The 18,942-nt window shown below is 36.2% G+C and overlaps 2 protein-coding genes across 2 annotated transcripts; both read right to left on the bottom strand.

Annotated features, from left to right (window-relative positions):
- Positions 1 to 1,197: 1,197 nt before the first annotated feature.
- Positions 1,198 to 8,779, bottom strand: LOC122654438 (glycerophosphodiester phosphodiesterase GDPD6-like). Its single transcript, XM_043848522.1, has 8 exons — positions 8,663 to 8,779; positions 7,196 to 7,374; positions 6,455 to 6,638; positions 6,099 to 6,173; positions 4,261 to 4,370; positions 3,799 to 4,017; positions 2,182 to 2,337; positions 1,198 to 1,474 (listed from the first exon to the last, which is right to left on the bottom strand). Exons 1-8 carry the CDS (start codon positions 8,757 to 8,759, stop codon positions 1,235 to 1,237), a joined length of 1,260 nt encoding a protein of 419 aa, XP_043704457.1. The 5' UTR covers positions 8,760 to 8,779; the 3' UTR covers positions 1,198 to 1,234.
- A 7,170-nt stretch (positions 8,780 to 15,949) lies between these two features.
- LOC122654440 (ninja-family protein AFP3) lies at positions 15,950 to 18,736 on the bottom strand. The gene is made up of 3 exons (XM_043848525.1): positions 18,142 to 18,736; positions 17,854 to 18,105; positions 15,950 to 16,615 (listed from the first exon to the last, which is right to left on the bottom strand). Exons 1-3 carry the CDS (start codon positions 18,689 to 18,691, stop codon positions 16,197 to 16,199), a joined length of 1,221 nt encoding a protein of 406 aa, XP_043704460.1. The 5' UTR covers positions 18,692 to 18,736; the 3' UTR covers positions 15,950 to 16,196.
- Between the last annotated feature and the right edge of the window lie 206 nt (positions 18,737 to 18,942).

Here is an 18,942-nt window from a genome sequence, read left to right on the forward strand (position 1 = left end):
TATACTCTGTTTTCCTGCAAGTAAGTTTACTGTTTTAATTTCTCTATCAATTGACATTGTTGACCTGTGAATGAATCCCTGGTTTGAGTAATTCAAACTTCAATAATCAATTGATATATATCCATAGTATTAGTCTCTTGATTCACTGGCCTTTAAATGCCTTTACTTGCAGAGTGCTTTTGGAGTCTCCAAACTAGAGAGGATTTAAAAAATTAGTTTGCCAAAAGGAATGAAGGAGGGTTTTAGTTAGGAGTCTGTGATTGTTCGAGTTTATTTTGTTGCTTGTGGTACATATTGTTTCTACTAATCAGTAAACAGATGATGTACATGTATCTTCATACTGTTCTTGCTAATGAATTTCAAACAGTTGTAAAAGCATGCACAGGGACATACAGCCACAATCACAACCATGTGCAGCATTATGCAGCCATGCATTTATCCTCTCAAGTGCGGGGCACTGCTCAGCGCACCACACTTAAGAATCCAACCATTCACTCAATACTTGAGAGGATAAAAAGACACCACTGCCCATGTTTTTATGGTTGAATTCTTATGTGTGGTGCACTAGCAGTGCACCACACTTGAGGATGAAAATCCTGCAGCTATGTGCCGGGTTCTGAAACAAAGCCCGTAGCAATTGGAGACAGTATGTAGCACCATCGGTTAACATACACATCGTCATATAGCTATGGTCCAGAGTGACCTAGGTCGACCCAACCAGATTAAATGGATAAGCCTGCTCAGTTATCAGTGTATACTAACATGGACCAAATAAGATAAAGTACAATTATGTAAGGGATTTCCTTATTGACATCCCTTATTAAGGTGTCAAATAATTTGAACCTTAATTTTTTATTTTAGTATAATTTTTTTTTTGAAAGGACAAATTCTGTCATTTCACATGTGTACTCCAAAAATGTTTAAGACAATGACATCTTTTGATAATGATATAATGATACGTCCTTTCAAATATTTTGTAAACCCCTTTTTACCCCTAACCTAAAAAACTTTTAGACATAAGACAAGGGGCATGTTCTATATACACCTATAGAGGTGTCATTTAACTACTATAACCATTATGTAATCTGATGACAACGATGACAACATTGTATGATATAGAAACTTTTCTAATATTATTTCTGCCCCCACAGTATGAAAAAAACACCCACCACATGTCTCAAAATGGAAACCGAGCCAACCGTGGTTACACAAAGCAAAACCCAAATATTTACCATCATAATTTTCCATACGCTGAAACCATCACTGCAATTTTGTGCAACAGTTCAGATGCATTGCTTTCGTTCTTAGAGAGGGGAGATGTCCATTCTTGAAAATTATGAAGGCTCCCTGTGAAGTCTGTGAAGAGTCCATCAACGCCAATTTTGTTTATCCAGTAATCATATTCATCATATGGATCTTGATAAAAGTTCAAGTGCAAGAACATGTTCTCGTTCCTATAGGTATAGGGGTGCACCTGAAATAGCATCACCATTAGAACTTACCAACCAAACTCTAAAATATTCAAGCAAAGACAATTTTCATGCTTGTGGCAAAGAAGGATAATAAAGAAGTGAAGGAACAAGACACAAAGAATGGAACCAGTGATCAAAATTTCATATATGCATCAGCAACAGCCAGCAATTGGATCCTCCGAGAACAATATTTACATCTTACAAACAACCTAACTGAAATTAATGCCGTATTTACCAGCAATGATGAGTAGGACCTTTAAAGGCAATTATTTTGGATGGCAAAGATAATCTCTACCAGGTTAAGTTTGGCCTTTGGCCATCCAAGGGGTGGGGCCTAACATTAGGGTTCAGTATGCCATCACTTGCGAAGAAAGGACGAGTAAGTTACCTCCTCCCATCACCAATTTTTTCCCCTTTCCTAAATAGCATAGAATCCAATCTCATGTGCTGAAGAAGAAAATTTTTAAAGTAACAATGGGTTCGAACAGTAACGTATGTAGAAATAACTTCATATAGCTTCTTTTTTCCATAGTTGTGGAGAAAAAAGTATGTGTCTACAATATAGGTAAGTGAAGTAGTAAAGTGTAGTTTAAAAATGACCGACTTTTAAACCACTATACTTGCACATTGCAGCCACAATTATGATCAGCAATAACCATCATCAAAATGTTGTAGGGGAACAAGTTTTTTTATGGAAATCATCACACACCTGTAGGTCATGAGCATGTGCTCTAGCAACTAAATCAGTAGGTGTCATCAAATAATTGTTTGTCACTGGGACAACTGTATCCTTCCAGGGTCCAATGCCAACGACATACTCCTTTATGAATTGAAGGTACTTATCTGAAGTGATCTCCCAATATGACTGCAAAAACAATGGCAATTCAGGAATTAGGTTTTTACTATAAAAAGGGATTGGAATGAATAAGCCAGCAGGAAGCATAGGGACAATGAATACATGAACAAGATAAAACGAACCTAAACAGGGTCAAATCAATTCAAATTTATGATTAGTTGTCATAGGTTGTGAAGCATCTCCTAGCTGACAAGAGGCCCCCTGAGGTATGGCAACCAGTCACCATATATGACGAACTCCCCAGACCTCAAACCTGATGATCTTGCCTGCCTATATTACAAATTTCAATCATTTCTCGTTTCTGCCCTTATATTTTCCAATAGTCTCCCTTTTTCTCCCCTTATATTTCTGTAATCTACCTTGACACCATGGCAGTACCTTGGCCTTCGCACCAATGCGAGAACCAAATATTATATCCCAGGCCATATTTTCCATGTATTTGTCATGAAAACCATGTTCTACCCAAAAAAAAAAAAAAAAAGTCATGAAAACCATGTTGATTGTATGATATTCTGTTTCTTCAATAATTGCTTGAGGTCTTTTTCCTAGTTAATCAAATCTATTGTACTGGCAGAGGACACCTCCACTCCCCAAAAAAGGAAAAAATGAAAAGAATTACCATGAAATAATCATTCATTGGAAGGACAAGGTAACCAAAAGAGGACTGGCAACAGTGCGTTGTGTAGCCCAAAAAGAGGGCTCAGAGTTAACCTGTGAATCAAAATTCCCCCGCTCAAATAATTCCACATTCAAATTGTAATCAAGGACACTTGGGACAGTTTTCCATACTTTCCCAATGGCAAGGAAGAAAAGAACTAGAAAGGAGTCACAATCATCTGACAGAAACAAAATTTTACCATGAGAGAGCATGGGTCCAAGTCGCCATGTCTGGGTTGTGGCATTGTGTGGCCAGAACCAGAAATTTTCTAAAACTTGAAACTGACTAGTTGCCCCCAAAACCTTACAAGTGATTGTAATCCGTTTCTTTTGTTTTCTATTCCATTGCCTCCTTATAAACTTGCATAGAAGACTCAAAAACAGACTCAAACACTAAAAAGGAAATACCTAAAACAATCCTTAACTAATAAGGTAACAGAAACTGACTAAGAAACTAAAACAGTTAAAGAAACAGACTCAAAACAGGTTTCAAACTAAACTAATGAAGCAAATCCCGTTTTCCTACTTTCTACCCATATTTTAGGCCTATTAAATTGGTCAATTACAAAGTAAACTCATGGGATCAAAATCCCAACACCGACATAACCCAACCCAAAGCTTATTTTCAATAAAATAAGCCATTTAGGTGACTTATCTGGCATCAGTTTGGGTTACATTAAGCAAGTTTTAGATCCAGCTATGTATCCTGAAATTTGAGATAAATTGTGGAGTACATTAATCAAAATAGTGCATCAGAAATCAGAAGTTAAAAATATAATATATCAGGAGGCCAACAAGAGGAAATTGAGTAACCTGGTTAGTGTCCTGTGTTGGTACAGTCACATCATCAATTAAGAAGATTTTGGGCAAGTCCGTCAGATTTGAAACATATATTAATGAAGTGGGAGCAAAGGACTGGATAAATGCTGGTTGTTTGAGCCAATCTTTTGACATGTATGAACCTTTGTATCCATACTTTATGAGAGTCTCCACAAACTTGTCCTCAAACCTCTTGCCATCTGCCCATTTTACCTGTTAAAAATAGCAGAGCAATGTTGCCTAAGATCTCCATTCCAATGACATAAAAATTATGATAAGAAATTTAGCTCCCCTTACAAAATTGGAGGCATTGGACTGGAATATCTAGCTTTTCATGGTTCTCATTACCAATTTCCATTCAGGAATCCCATTCAAGAACATACGTAACAGCAACTTATGTATAACCCATTGTAGACAAATGTCCCAACCCTTTTACCATAAAGGAAAATTACTTACATGCTCGTTTATCAACACTGGATTTTTAATCTCAGGATATATACCGACAACTCTCGTTGCATCCAATGCAATTGAAATGTACTCTTCAAATGTAATAATTGAGAACTTTCCTGCATTTTAGTTGGAATGAGGAAGAAGTAAAACATTGGTACGAATATGTATTTTTGGATGCAAGGCACTTGCAAAAGAAACTTGGACCTAAGCATTTCATCACATGTTTTATAAAAAATAACCATAGGAGCTCTGCACAAGAATTAATACCCCAGTATCAAAACACTTTACATGCATATACACTGAGGGGTTTTGATCAAGATCAAGACAACATATTTAACTCGTAGAATATCCAGTAATAATGTTGTTCTTTGATTCTGTTTACAGAGGACTATTTACAAGGATTAGATTTCGGGTTGACTTTTCCGATATGAACTCCAGTACAAGTTCACTAAGAGTTTAGTATGACAAGACAAAGAGTGAATAGAGATCTCTCAAAGTTGGAATGGTATTGAATGATTCAAACAGAGATCCACTAGGTAAGCCTGTAATCCTGATGGACAAGGAAACCACATATTTATCTCATGCTAGGTCCAGTCAAATCAATTCAACCAGTATCTTCCATATCATCTACGTTAAAATACAGAAAATCCCAAAATGCATAGCAGTCAGGGCACAGGACCGGAAACAATAGTGGCATGGTCACTGAAGTGCAATAGGCTATATGAATATAAGATATCTTTACAAGGTTAAAGGTCTATCCAGTTCAAATCCAGAGATTCAGAGGCAACTTGGGAAAATCTGGGATGCTGTAAGTGGTTGAGTTGAAAACCACTGTCCTCAGCATCACCATACACAACATGGTAGAAAGGATGCCACTGTACAAGTGACAACATGTTTAACCATAGAGCCATAATATTGGGAGCTTAGCAAAGACTTTTTTTTATCTTAGTTATTGGTTTCATATCAGTTCCAGTCTCTAAACCAAAACTATATGGTCATGGATATTTTGCTTCAGTACATGTTAAAAAGTAAAGTTAAATGGACTTTGTTACGATTCAAACACAAAACCCTTCATATACTTAATCCTCAAACACTAACCAGATGTAGTTCGCATGTACAAAATCCTTTTTATTAAAATGTATTTCACCATAATTTCTTTATGAGATACAGTACATACAAACATATAATCTTTATAACCAACATGAATATCTATTGAAAAGTTAGACCAAATATCTGAACGACATAACCAAGACAGCTGAAAATGAAATTTCAGTCACTGAACCTAAAACGATCACCAAAATGAAATTCACAACTAAGTCTTAGATCTCATTGACGAAGTCTCTTGTGACATAAGTTCTTAGATGTAAAACATTTGGAAACCATATCATGTATCGTGCTTTTAAAATTTTCTGAATGTCATAAAGAAAAACTATTGCTTGAACACAATCATAGCAACCCATAAAACTTTGTAATGTTCTACCACATTTAACCTGTTGATAAAGACTATTGTATTTCAGCATTGAGAAAACTGTTAACAGGAGTGAGTTAACACAATTCAATTCCCCTTGTTTTATCCAGACACTATTCAAATTTAAGCTTTCATAGATATACTTCACTGTTAAAATTTGTGTGTGTGTGTGTGTTTTTTTTTTATGATTAATTCAAGTGTTAGCCTTGATAAAACAAAACAAATTTATATCTTGGAATACAAATTTACTTGCCACTTCATGACGGGCAGATAACATATGAACACCGGATGACCTAATTAAAGATCAGAACAACTTTCGCAATCAAATAAAAAATATTTAGAATGACTGGAACGTTTACACCAAAATGAAACTTACCATTGTATTGCTGATCCCGGAATGGGTACCTCTGCTTCACTCGTAATGATTTTAGTTCTTTCAGTGTGAAATCAACTGCAACATTAATCACATGTTATTCAGCTCATCCAATTCATTAGGCCCTTTTTGGTGTTTAATATTTTGCAGAAAAATTATGTGGAATGGGCAAAAAGAGCAAACAACAGTTGATAAAAACACAGCAGAATGAAATTAAAAGGTACACTAGTATTCTACACACAGATAGCCAACTATATATATATATTAATATTATGTAATTAATACACAAGATGTGTTTATTATTGTAGGGAAGAAGCTTCAATAGATGAAATGAAGTTGAAAGTAGCATGATTGCATACCAGTGAAAAATCCGGTTGTGTTCACTCCTTGGACCTCATAGGTCCGTTTACGATCAGCAAACTCTTTATGGCTTGCGATATCAGTAGTGTCATCAAGGATTACATCATGAAAGCAAATAAGGACACCATCTTTTGAAGAGAGGATATCTGTTTCTATGAAATCAGCACCTTCTTCAATAGCTCTCTGCAACAACCAAAGACTTCAGGTAACTCTTCTCTGATAGAGTAGATGAGATTACTAAAGAGAATCATTATAAACAGGCAAAGATAGTAATAATCATCCATTCAACATCTTATGTGGCAGGTTAGGTAACAATGGGGAGGGAGAGAAAGAGAGAGAGAGCCGAAGGAAAAATGAGAACATCCATTACCAATATGTTATTACTAGGGCGCTTTATGGAACAAAACAAACTTCTGATGAATAATTGGACCCTCAAATTTTCCATTTGTAACATTTCCAATCATGGATCTAACAAAGCTGTGTCTCGTCACTGCCGAGTTGGCTTCACACTTATTTTATCTCTAATAAGAGCACACTCAGTCAATAGCACAAGTTACTTCTACCCATTCACTATTCAATTGTAAGTAAGCAGTGCTGAAATCATAGTTTTCACAATAATAAGAGAAGATATGAACTCAATCACCCCCTAAAATACATACATCCAATCTTTCAGATTAAACATATAAAGAAACAATTGAGAAAAAGAAAAGGTTACATTTTCCCAATATAGAAACAAATACCATGTATGCTGCAGAAGTTTCCTCAGGAATCTCCCCATTTGAACCTCGATGTGCAATATTGTAGGGGCGGGATGTTTGTAACTGTTGTCTATCATTCACGGCCATTTTGCTCGGAAGAGGATAGAAAGGCCTTCCGAGACATCCCCCAATGAGTAATAGAAACAGAATAGGGACAAACACTGCAAAATGAAATGGATACAATGATTTTCTTCACCCTGAAAAGCACATTGCTATGTCTATTAACCAATATAACAACTATAACCAATTCCATGAAAAATATAAGACAGGGGATCTGAGAACCATATTGTTAGGCACAGTTCATCACTTCATAGCTATAAGCTGTCTTTCTTGAAATTGATTTATGCACTTAGTTTTAGTCTTAATCAGTGGAGTTGAATCATAAACAGCATATCCATGCATGGTGCACGGGAAGGGAAGGAGTTTCAAATCCAACTTCCATGGGTATCAAGATAGTGTAGATCGGTTCTTAACCACATGTGAACCTAGTAACCATCAGATGTAAACATTTTCTTTTTCTTGACAAACAAAATAATATCTTTGTTTTTCAATAGTGTTCTCCTTTTTATTTGATCATTAAAAATCCATTAACAAACTATTAACTTAGCCTAGGAAGTCTCATATTTCTTAGGCATCTATCTCCCTAGTGAGCGGGTCCGAGCCCTGCAATAGTATGAGTGCCATGTGAATCATGTCTCAACTCTCTATCATTGTCTCATTGACTATATGTTGGTCTCTAAGAGACATCGCATTTCACCATATACAACATGTAGATTACAAAATCAGCATCTCTTATAGAATGGAATAAAATGCAGCTTCAAATCAACCATAAAATCTAAAGACAAGCATTTTTTTATTTTTTTTTTTGGTTCAGAATGAAGAAAATACATGTGTCAACCCAGAATACTTCAATGCTGTACTAGACAAAGAAATTTATGAAAATAACACCCTGCTGGATACTGACTCATGACTATACCCGTGTAATACAACAATCATATTATCTCACCTTAGCCAAGAATTTCAAAGAACAGTGGAGAGACAATTAGCAGAATTAACCCTTCCACCAAAAAGAAGGCAATATTGAGTGAGTCCCGTGATTTCAATTGGCCATATTAACGTAAGAAGATAGGCTAAATAGTTCCGCAGATAAAGCACACATCAATGTATTCAGTCATTAATGCCATAAATACAAGTGTTCAATTGATGTCCTAAAACCGTGCAATCAACAACTCAGAACTAAAACCTTAATAGTTTTCAATTATAAGCTATCTAATCATCGCAAACAATTTCCAATCCAAGAAATGAACATACGAACGCATATAAAATCTAAATAGCATCAACAAACAACAACCAGAGAGATTCTTAATTGACAACAAAAACAACAACAGCAGCAGCAGAAGCATAAATTGAACTAAAGAAACGCCTCCTTCAATCATCAAAACCACAAACCTAATATCCATCGGTAACGATAAGAAGAAAAATGACCCAAAGGGGAGGAGATCCTATCAACCAGAGAAGACGAACTAACACGAAATGCATGAATCATTGCCACCAGAAACAATGAACCAAACGGAGAAACGAAAAATGAAGATTAAAAATAGTGTTTTATCAGAAATTGAGATTTGATGAAGTAATTGCTTAATGCTTACAGAGTGGATAAGTCATCGTCTTCTCGTATTTCGTTGACTACTCCTCACTTTAATCTCGCTCTCTTTCCGGAGCTTATGAAGCGCTTATACATTGCACCAATCAGTCTCGCCGGTGATGCCTTTATATATAGTCGATAAGGCCTGGACCATTAGTTTCGATCGTTTTCGTCTCATATCAGGAAACAAACAAACAAATACCAGTTTTCTATAGTCCCGCAGCATCTCCACCGTTGATTGTTGTGTTAACGGCGAATCGCGCGGTAGATGATCATGTAGGAATTCATAAGATAACTAACCGCAGGACAGCGGATCATATCCAGGTTGGAATATTCGGTCCCATACTCCCATGGCTTAACATATTCTTCCTCGAATCCAAGTCTTTCTTATTTATTTATTTATTTTTTTCGGGTCAAGGGGGTTGGTATTTCAATGGGGATAATTTGTGCACGTTCCATTCTCTTCTCCGATCGGTGGGTAGGAATTGGGAGACTAGATCAGGATCTTTATCACCTCCAGTCCCTGCTCGGCTCAATTCCCCAGTTCCTCTAACAAAGGGGCCTGGAATGATCACCCTACCCCTGCCTAAATACTCTGCCCAGGTGGGGTTCACCACCCCCTATTAGAAGAACTGGGAACTGGGCTAGGCAGGGAACTGGAGGAGATAATTTTCCAATTGGATCATGTCCTTCTACAAGTATCGTCCAAGGTCCTCTAGGGCCACTCACTAACTCACATGGAATCCACTCTTCATGCGGATCCCACAGTGGATTCCATATGACTGGCCCTAGAGCACCTTGGACTGTACTTGTACAAAGACACAATCCGGTCTCGGGAATGAGAATCGAGAGAGTATTTTGGAATATACTAAAATCCTAGGATGGTGGGTGAACCGTCCTCTATGGATGGAGAAAAATTTTATCCTGAAATATAAGAATATATTAAAAAAAAAAAGGGAAGAAAAGATTCTACCACAACCCTCATTCCAAGTGGACCACATAATGATTCCATTTGGTTGCAAAGAGAAAGGAAATTTTCAACATAAAAAAGAAACTTTTGTATTTATTATCCCACGTGTTTAAGTCATTAAATCAAAATCATTCTTTATTTGGTCATTAATTTTCATTTTACTTTGCATCTAAATTTATTGAATTTAAAAAGTAAATTAAAAATTACATCTAAAAAATATAACTACTAAATATAGTAATACTTCCCTTCCCTTTAACTCTCCTTGTAGCCAAATGGAGCCTAAGTTTTTTGCCACATGGAAAAAACCATCTTGCAGCCAAATGGAGATTACGCTTTTTGGCCACGTTAAATGAATAGTTGGAAAACCATGTTTTGACTCGAACGAGTCATACGAGTCAAGTTAAAAAAAAACATGAAACCCAGTAAGGAGTCATGAAGCCTCACCCACGTTTAGAAATTGACCAGATCAGGTTTGAATAAACAAAGTTCGAGTTCTTATTAACTTGGTTTATTTGCTCGTCATATGAAATTCATCAAGTCTGATTTCTTTTATTGGGCCATATACAATTCATAAACCATAATTTTTGTCTACAACTAAAGAAAACTCTAAATTTTTTATTTTTTGTCATAAGCATTAGTCTTTTGTTTTTTCTTCTAACATGTAAAGCAACCATAGCTTCAATCCTTCATCACTCGAAAAAGGAAACAAAGGAAGATATTAGAAAAATAATAATAATAAAAAATAAAACATGACTCATCCTAATCAGGTTTGACTCGTCCGACTTACCAAGTTACCAAGTTTTGAATAGAGCAAGTCAAGTCAAAAACCTTATTTTCAATTAATGGTGAAAATATGATTTAAAAATCACCATGATTTGAAAAAGCAAGTCGAATAAAAAACCTGATGTTTCAGTAATGGGTGAAAAAGTGATTTGAAAATTCTAACCATTAGATTTTAAGAAATTATTTGAATTCATTAATCACTAAATTTCATTGTAATCCTTAGGTTCCAGATGATAGTTATTAGAGGAGGAGGGTGTGTTGTTTTACTTCTGGACGATGGCATGCCTCAAAGCTCAAACCCACTTACTTAGAAAAATTCTTTATTTATCACGAGTGTAGAACATATCTATTTATGTTTCGTTCTCATTAATAGATAAAGCACGTTTCTTCCAAGTCATCTCTTGGTTTTGAAACGAAATTCAAATCATCTCCTGGTTTTTTGAAAATACTTATTCGTCCCCCTCTACAGGTGTTAATCTGCTGTTAGTTATTGATGTGAAATGACTATTATCTTTATACTAAAACGTTACAATTAAATTTATAATACTACCCTTCAAAATCTATGTTTAGATGTCAAGGGTAGTTTAGAGATTTCATATAACAGCATAAAACTAACAGTAGAGACTAATTTGTCATATCGGTGTCTAATACAATGGGTGATTTGAGTATTTTCAAAAATCAGGAGGTGATTTGAATTTCATTTGAAAACCAAGGGGTGACATGTAATTTACTCAAATATTTATGACTCAAAAATACTAATTTGGAACATAAACGTAGCCGCACACACTCTTGTGACTATTCTTTTACACAAGTACCTTGTAAGCCTCTTATAAAATTTTGTTAGTAGATTGGAGACTACGGACGTACCAATGCTCCAAATTTTACTATCAAATGAGCCCATAGCAATAAAGGGTCAACTCCTAATCATAAATACAGAAAAAGGCTACTCATAATCTCATATATGGACTTGTAGAAGGAAGCTTAACTGCACAAAGGGAAAAAGAACGTTGTCTGATTGCATAGCGTATGCTAGTGCCTCCCTGTGTCTCTCTCCTCTCTTCTTATGAAATGACATATCTAGAGAATTAGACACAGAAAAGCACTAACGTACACTACACAGTCAGGCAAGGAACTTAATCCCCTATACAAAATACAATGGGAGGACGGGTTGTTGGTATTAAATGATCCAAAATGACATTCTAATTATGGTACTTCCGAACATATTTTAAAGACACATTTCCATGCATTGATGCATATTTATTAATGGAAGGGGGATTGCTCTCAAGCTGTGTGGCTAATGCAATTTGCAACAACACGAGTTGAGAGCCAATGAGAACACATGGGGCATCCAATAGGGATGAGATTTTTTATTCCATGGGATGCCGGCGGTCATTTCGATTTCCTGTCTAGAGGTAGGCAGTTAGGCACCATGCAGCCTGGCAAACCATCCTTTACCTTCATTAATTTATTGGGTTTTTTTTTTTGTGGACTTGTGTTGATGTTCTATCTTTACATCCAATCACTGCTTTTTTAGAAAAGGAAATGGAAACAAGGAGACAACTCCGTCTACACATCCTTTATATTTTCCTTTTCATCCCTCTTGCTATCTAGCAATAGAAATAGAAATAGTATATGCATATGAAAATAAATTATTTCATCAGAAAATAGTTCTCTTCTATAAAATTTGTACATGACATGGAAAATTTCACTTTCTATTTGCAATTGAAGTGTATTTGAGTCTGTGTGAGTTACAATGAGTCAAGGTGAGTATGACCGAGTCCGATCAATTCTTGATCATTTTGAACCGATTTGAATCAAAATAAATGGAGACTTTAAACCTTGAATGGAGGTCATTTTATTTTGAACTCCTACTACATTTTTTTTTTAATCTTAGAAGATGGATTTGTTTTGAACCCCAATTATATTTTTGGATTGCTAAAATAAATAAACTTTTAGAAAAGGAAATGGAAACATGGATTCACAATCCCATCTACCCAATCAACCTCTATATTGTCTTTTTTCTTCTGTTTTGTAATAAAATTGTTATATGTATTAAAATGAAATTCTACGAAAATAAATTCTTCATAAGAAAATAGTTATCTTTTTCGTACATGACACGGAGCAAAAACTTCTCTTTCTATTTATAATTGAAGTATCTTGAGTCGGCCAAGTTACACTGAGTCTAGGTGAGTTTGGCTGAGTTTGATCGATTCTGACTAATTCTAGAATGATTTGAATCGAAATCAATGGAAACCAATCCTGCAATTGATTTGAGTTTCTAAACTTTGATATAGAAATCATTTTTATTTTGAACTCCAACTACATTTTTTTATCCTGAAAAATGGACTTTTTCTTTTTTGAATCCCAACTATTTTTTTCCCCTAAAGATCATCAAAAGATATATTAATAAATACGAAAAGGATATATACAAACTTAACATCTATGCATCGATGCCTAGACAAGATACAAATTAAAGATTGTAGTTTATCGCTCCACCTATGGACCTATGGCAGAGCCATCAACAGAGCACCAAGACAAACTCTTTGAATTAAGGATCCACCTTCGGCATGGTCTTCAGTAGAATACTTAGACAAAGACAGAAAATAAAAATAGACCACTCAAGATGGAAATCTATAGCGATAACTATCCCGATAATCCCATATTACTATTATTATTATTATTGATGAAACTGATACTCCCATATTATGTCATGTGAAATAAAGCTTGGATTTTGTTCCCAAAAATTAGAATTTTGAAGCTTTGCCCTTTTCTTAGATAAGGCATCGGCTATTGCATTCCCTTCTCTATAATAGTATGTGATCTTCCAATTAATTGATGATTGATACAGGATAAAATAAATCCATTGTTGCCTAAAGAACCATGGGATGAATTTGTTTTGAACTCCAACCACATTTGATTTATTATTAAAATAAAAACTATGATTTTTAAAAAAGGAAATGAAAACATGGTTTCGAAACCCGTATACGCATCCTCTGCATTGTCCATTTCCTTCCGTCTTGTAATAGATGTCTTATATGTATACGAAAATAAATTCTTCATAGGAACATAGTTATCTCTTTGATGAGAATTTGTACATGACATGGGAGAAACCTCTCTTTCAATTTATAATAGAAGTGTTTGAGTCTGGCCAAGTTACAACAAATCAAGGTGAGTGTAGCCGAGTCCAATCGATTCCCAATTGATTCTAGAACAATTTGTATCAGAATCAATGGAGACCAATCTTACATCCAATCCTGAGCTTTTAAACCTTGAATGGAGATCATTTTATTTTGAACTCCAACTACATTTTTTTTTTTAATCTTGGAAGATGGATTCATACTCCACTTCGCTAAGGTGTTTGTTGGAAGATAAAATACCTAATAACAAAATTTGTGTTAAGCCATTTGTAACTAGTAGAATTGGTGGTAATGCTCTATCAGAATTTAGAACTAAACATTCACAAACTCTGGCTGTGTTTGGTATGCATTCTAGACTGATTTCGGATTCTTGAGTAATAAAAACAACTATTTTTATCATCCAAGAATGCAAAATCGACCTAGAATGCATTCCAAGAATGCATACCAAACATTGCTTCTATCTATCTATGTTACTGTATGAGAGGTGTACTAAGGGTTCAGTGGAGCCCGACAAAATTTTATATTTTTATTTTTTATGAATCTATCTATTTATCTACGCAACCTCTCTGTGAAACATTTTGACCCTCCCCAGACCTCGCAGTGACGGGAGCCTCGTGCACTGAATACGCAACTTGATTTAAGGGTGCAAAATGGGTCAAATTCAGGTTCAACAACAAGCCGATTTGAGACGGGCTTGGCTGGGTTGGGCTTGGGCTCAGAACCTGATTCCAAATTCATCAATCCCCAACCCCCACCCTAGGCTTATGTTTAAGTACTAGCATCAGAATTCATTCCAGTTGGGTAATATTCCTTTTGTTTTATTTTCCTACTTCTTGTGTTCATATATCCTTCATAACCATCTATTAAGGGTCTCTAGAGTCCAGTAGTTTAACTACAATCAAAATAAAGAAGCATTTCTTGAGAAAAGATTAAGCGGGAATTATGGAATATATATATATATATATATATATATATATATATATATGAGGTAAACTAATTGTTTTAGAGTTAATCTCTTTCATATCTTAAGGATTAGGACATAAGATCTCAACCAAACATTTTTCCCTTTAAAATAAGTCCCATTAGCAGGAACATCGTTATCATGTATGCATGATTCGGACCCAACAGAAAACACTATCATATAAACCAATTCCTAAATCTCAATCTATAACCATCTAAATATATAAGAAATGGAAAAAGTTTCTGTAAAACGCCCACGTGCGGATTCCATTGTACGCCAAGACACAAAAATGGTAGAACCCACTCTCTTTCTCTCTCTCTCTCTCCTCCAAACCATCCTATTTCGCGGTCTGTAATGGGTACCCCTCTATTCGCCTGAACGAGTACTTGATGTCCGAGGGCACCCTCTCCCATAAAAAATATAGTTGTTGATTCTCTCTATAAAGCAGGGGTAAGGCTGAGTACATTATGACCCCCTCCAGACTCCTCAATAGCTGGGGCCTCGTACACTGAGTTTGCCCTTTTTTGACCCTCCTTACACATGCAACAAATGATACTTCTAAGTTTCAACTTTTTTTCCTAGGGAACATAGAGTTTGTATCACATGAAAATAAATACATGGTTGTCAAGCAACCTACTACTAATTTGCATCAAAATTTAAGAGCAGTAATTTGAATTTAAAATTTAAACTTTTTTTTTTCTGTGGTAGTTGGGGGATGTGGAAGAAGAACAAGCTAAGGTAGGGACATCCACTCTCCTTTCTTATTGTAGTTGCAGTTGGTAGCTGCAGTAGCACTGTTACTACCAGTATTAATCTTGAGATAATCCTTGAGACTCTCTTGGATTCCATCTGTGCACCTAAGGGTGTACGAGAACCATTCTTGTACGAAAACCTGATCTGCCCTCATAATCCTGAAGATTGAGACCCCCTGTTTGTCCAGATTGTCGAGTTCATCGCATTCTACAGACACTAATTACTAATGTAGCTCTAGTAGTGAAACAATTTCATTCCGAGTGACAATCAAGGCAGCCATGGCTATTGATAAAAATAAAAAAAAAAACTAGAACTTTAGGATATACCAAGGCAGAATAATACAAGAGGAGAATAATACAAGAGTATAGCACTCAACCAAATTCTTTTTTTTTTTTTTTTTTTTTTTTTTGATTAATCTAAATTCTCTGTACATAGAAACATGACTGTTAGAATTGAGGAAGAACAACTAAAAAGAGCTTCAGAGATGTACATGTGAAAATCTCTTCTTTGCACTTACAACTACTTTGTTTCCTAGCAGAAGAGGCATCATGTACTCCATACAATCAAAGCGCCCTTCTAGCAAAAGAGAAAAAAAAACCCAAATAATTAAAAAAAAAAGGTTGCTTCTCATCCTCCATTTCTTTAAAATTTCCTTACTCTTCTACTATTCTAGTCCCTCCTTTTCTCTTCTTTTTGTAATATCATTACTGAAGGATGATACCATGTCACCACCACTACAAAAAGGAGGGAGATGGGTTGACAACTATATGTTTTAAAGGGTGTTCCACGTCACCACCACCGGCATGCTCGACAAACTCGGCCGGAGAAAGAAATTTGCCATGACACACACAAACTATCCTCACCTCCTCCCCCTTCCTGTACTTATATAGGAATCCTTCTATTCTCTTCCCATTGGGACCATCTCCTGTTGTGGACACACAAGGCATCTGTTCCAACACATTCCTTCCCATCTCCAATCTATTGACTCCATTCCCCACTATCTTAGATTTCTCTGATGTATCCATTTCTCCTCCAACCAACTTGCCTGCTGTCTCAGTTGTTGCTTTGGGGCTGATTACAGTTTTCTGTTCAACCTGCTCCGATAGTGATTGGACACTAGCAGGGCTTCTTGCTTCAGTGCCACTGCTAACTCCTGTGAGGCATCCCTAAAATTATAAGAACAAAGAACTAGTACAGAAGGTACTCCAGTTTCTGCTACAATGGACACACCTTGTTACATTATAATGTACACTTCCCATTTTTTTATGTAATGAACTAAGTATCGTATTCAAATGTCTTCCACATGCTAAGGTCACTTCCAGAAAAAACAAAGATGCATGCAACAAAATGTGTAGCAAAATTTTGTCACAAGACCTTCCCCAAAGTAAAGTGATATCTATGTTTTGCTCCTTGACCCAAAGTGTCACTTTGGCCACACTATACCAGGAAATCGTTATTACTCAAGTGAATCTATCATTGGAACTCAATGTAGATATCATATTTCAAAGCCTCTTCCACCAGGCAATTAGGCACTAGATATAACATTTGATTTGAAGCATAGTTTTAATAGCTGACCATGTATGATGACAAGCAAAATACAATATGGGAGACAAGTTTAAGCTTCTCAATTGTGTTTGGACTACTAGATAGTTAATTTGGGGAGGTGACACAGGTATAACTGGCTAGCACCTCAAGTTGGCCAGAAATTTAAGTCAACAGAAAGAACTCAACCAAGTACTCAAACTTTAGCTTTCAGAGCTACAACTGTGATGATTTGGCCAAGTTAATCAAAACAATAAGAACTCTCTAGTTTAGTTTGTTCTGGTGTTCTGTTTCAATTACAGGAGGACTGTTTTCTAGTAAAGTGAAGGAATCAAATTTAAAAAATGAATAGCTGTTGTAACTTTGATACGAACAGAAGATATAAGAAGTGTAGAAATGTAAAATTACGAGGGGAGAGCAGCAAGAGTAAAGGAAAAACTAGAGCAAGAGAGTACAAAAAACAAGCATTCAAACAAATCTTAAGAAGAGAATAACACATAAAAGATGCAAATCCTAAACACATCTAAGTTTTGGAATAAATTGACCCAAAATTTTCCAATTAAACTAAAGAAGACCAAATCCTCCATTCCATCCAAACCCAATTTCGAAAATCATGAAATAAGACTCTTTTTTTTTTTGTTAAAAAATAACTAAAAGCATTCAAAATTAAAATTTAAAAAAAAAAAATTTAAAAACAGAAAAGGGAAGGAAAAAGTAATAAGTTAGACCCACCTAGGAGAAATAAATGTACTTAGAATACTAACACAGCAATTTCCAAATTGTACCAACAAAGATCAACAAGAACATAGATTAGCAGCGACAACAGATTCCAAGAGAAAAATGTAGTACCTTGAACCTGTCTGCCCTCGAAATCTGAAATCCCAGAAGAACTACTTCCCTGTGATCCTAGCGATCCCTGTGATGTCGACGCTGGATACCCTCTCATAGCAGCAGCAGCTAAGATGCTACCTTTCTCGTTCGCTGTGGCATCAAACCCATGAGGAAGAGCAGCACCTCTTGGAGATGTAGCCCAACTGGGAACCCCAAACTGCTGCGCCCCAGTAGCAGACAATCTATTTGCAACCCTAAATTGCTGTTGTTGTTGTTGTTGTTGTTGTTGCTGCTGCTGCTGCTGGTCTTTGACCAAAGCAGCAGTAGCAACAGCGCCCTCGACCTTCCCTTTTAAGTCCATGGCCTTTAGAGCAGTTTCGTCTTCAACCCGCTTCTCTTCCTCAACACTTCCCTCCAAAGAGAGTCGATCTCTACCAGCCCTAAAATTCCTCTGTTTTTCTGATCTCTTCCTCTTCGCCTCCATCCTCCTCAGACACTGTAACTCCTTTCGTTTCCTCCGTTCTTCTTCCGTCTCAGTAGGCAACGAACAAGTTCTGGGCAAAGGCGCAACAGGTGGTGGAGTAACAGCTTCATCTTCCCGCAAAAAAGTTGTTAACCCAGCGACCGAAGATGAACGTATGAGCTGCCTCTTCTCCTTGGGGTCTACCCCAAAGCAACCACCTAAAGAAAGCCCGAGATTCAGTTCGATTTCTTCACTATCTTCCGTTGCGGCCTCAATTTCGATCGCCCGGTTACTCACAGACGTGAATCTCTTCAACAGATCTATTGGGTACCCAGTCATTGGCAGAGAGAGATGCTCGATTTCACTGGGTTTACCTCTCATTGCTTCACCCATGGTTTTGAAACGAAGAAGAAAGATAAAAACTGTAAACACTTATTTTAATCCTTTCTCCACCTATATAGTGATTCTTTTTATCAAATTCTGAGAAACCCAGATGCAGCAGCTCCAGCACGAAATGCCATAACAACAACCAGAGAAAACCAGCATAAGGAAGCCATGACGAGACACACCCCAATAAAAAAAATATTACAATATCCCCACGTTGGGATACAGAAGCTTTAGATTATTCTGAAATGACTCTTCTA

The sequence above is a fragment of the Telopea speciosissima genome, chromosome 3 (genome assembly GCF_018873765.1).
Source record: "Telopea speciosissima isolate NSW1024214 ecotype Mountain lineage chromosome 3, Tspe_v1, whole genome shotgun sequence".
Classification (NCBI taxonomy): Eukaryota; Viridiplantae; Streptophyta; class Magnoliopsida; order Proteales; family Proteaceae; genus Telopea; species Telopea speciosissima.

What these genes read in the sequence shown, in the direction of transcription:
- LOC122654438 (XM_043848522.1), bottom strand. Translation starts at nt 8,759, where the DNA reads ATGATTCATGCATTTCGTGTTAGTTCGTCTTCTCTGGTTGATAGGATC. An exon ending in CCGGGATCAGCAATACAATG is followed by an intron (nt 4,371 to 6,098) that starts GTAAGTTTCATT and finishes ACTAAAATGCAG; the next exon opens with GAAAGTTCTCAATTATTACA. An exon ending in CAACACAGGACACTAACCAG is followed by an intron (nt 2,338 to 3,798) that starts GTTACTCAATTT and finishes TTGTTTTTGCAG; the next exon opens with TCATATTGGGAGATCACTTC.
- LOC122654440 (XM_043848525.1), bottom strand. Translation starts at nt 18,691, where the DNA reads ATGGGTGAAGCAATGAGAGGTAAACCCAGTGAAATCGAGCATCTCTCT. An exon ending in TACTGCTGCTTTGGTCAAAG is followed by an intron (nt 18,106 to 18,141) that starts ACCAGCAGCAGC and finishes AACAACAACAAC; the next exon opens with AACAACAGCAATTTAGGGTT. An exon ending in CGAGGGCAGACAGGTTCAAG is followed by an intron (nt 16,616 to 17,853) that starts GTACTACATTTT and finishes GATGCCTCACAG; the next exon opens with GAGTTAGCAGTGGCACTGAA.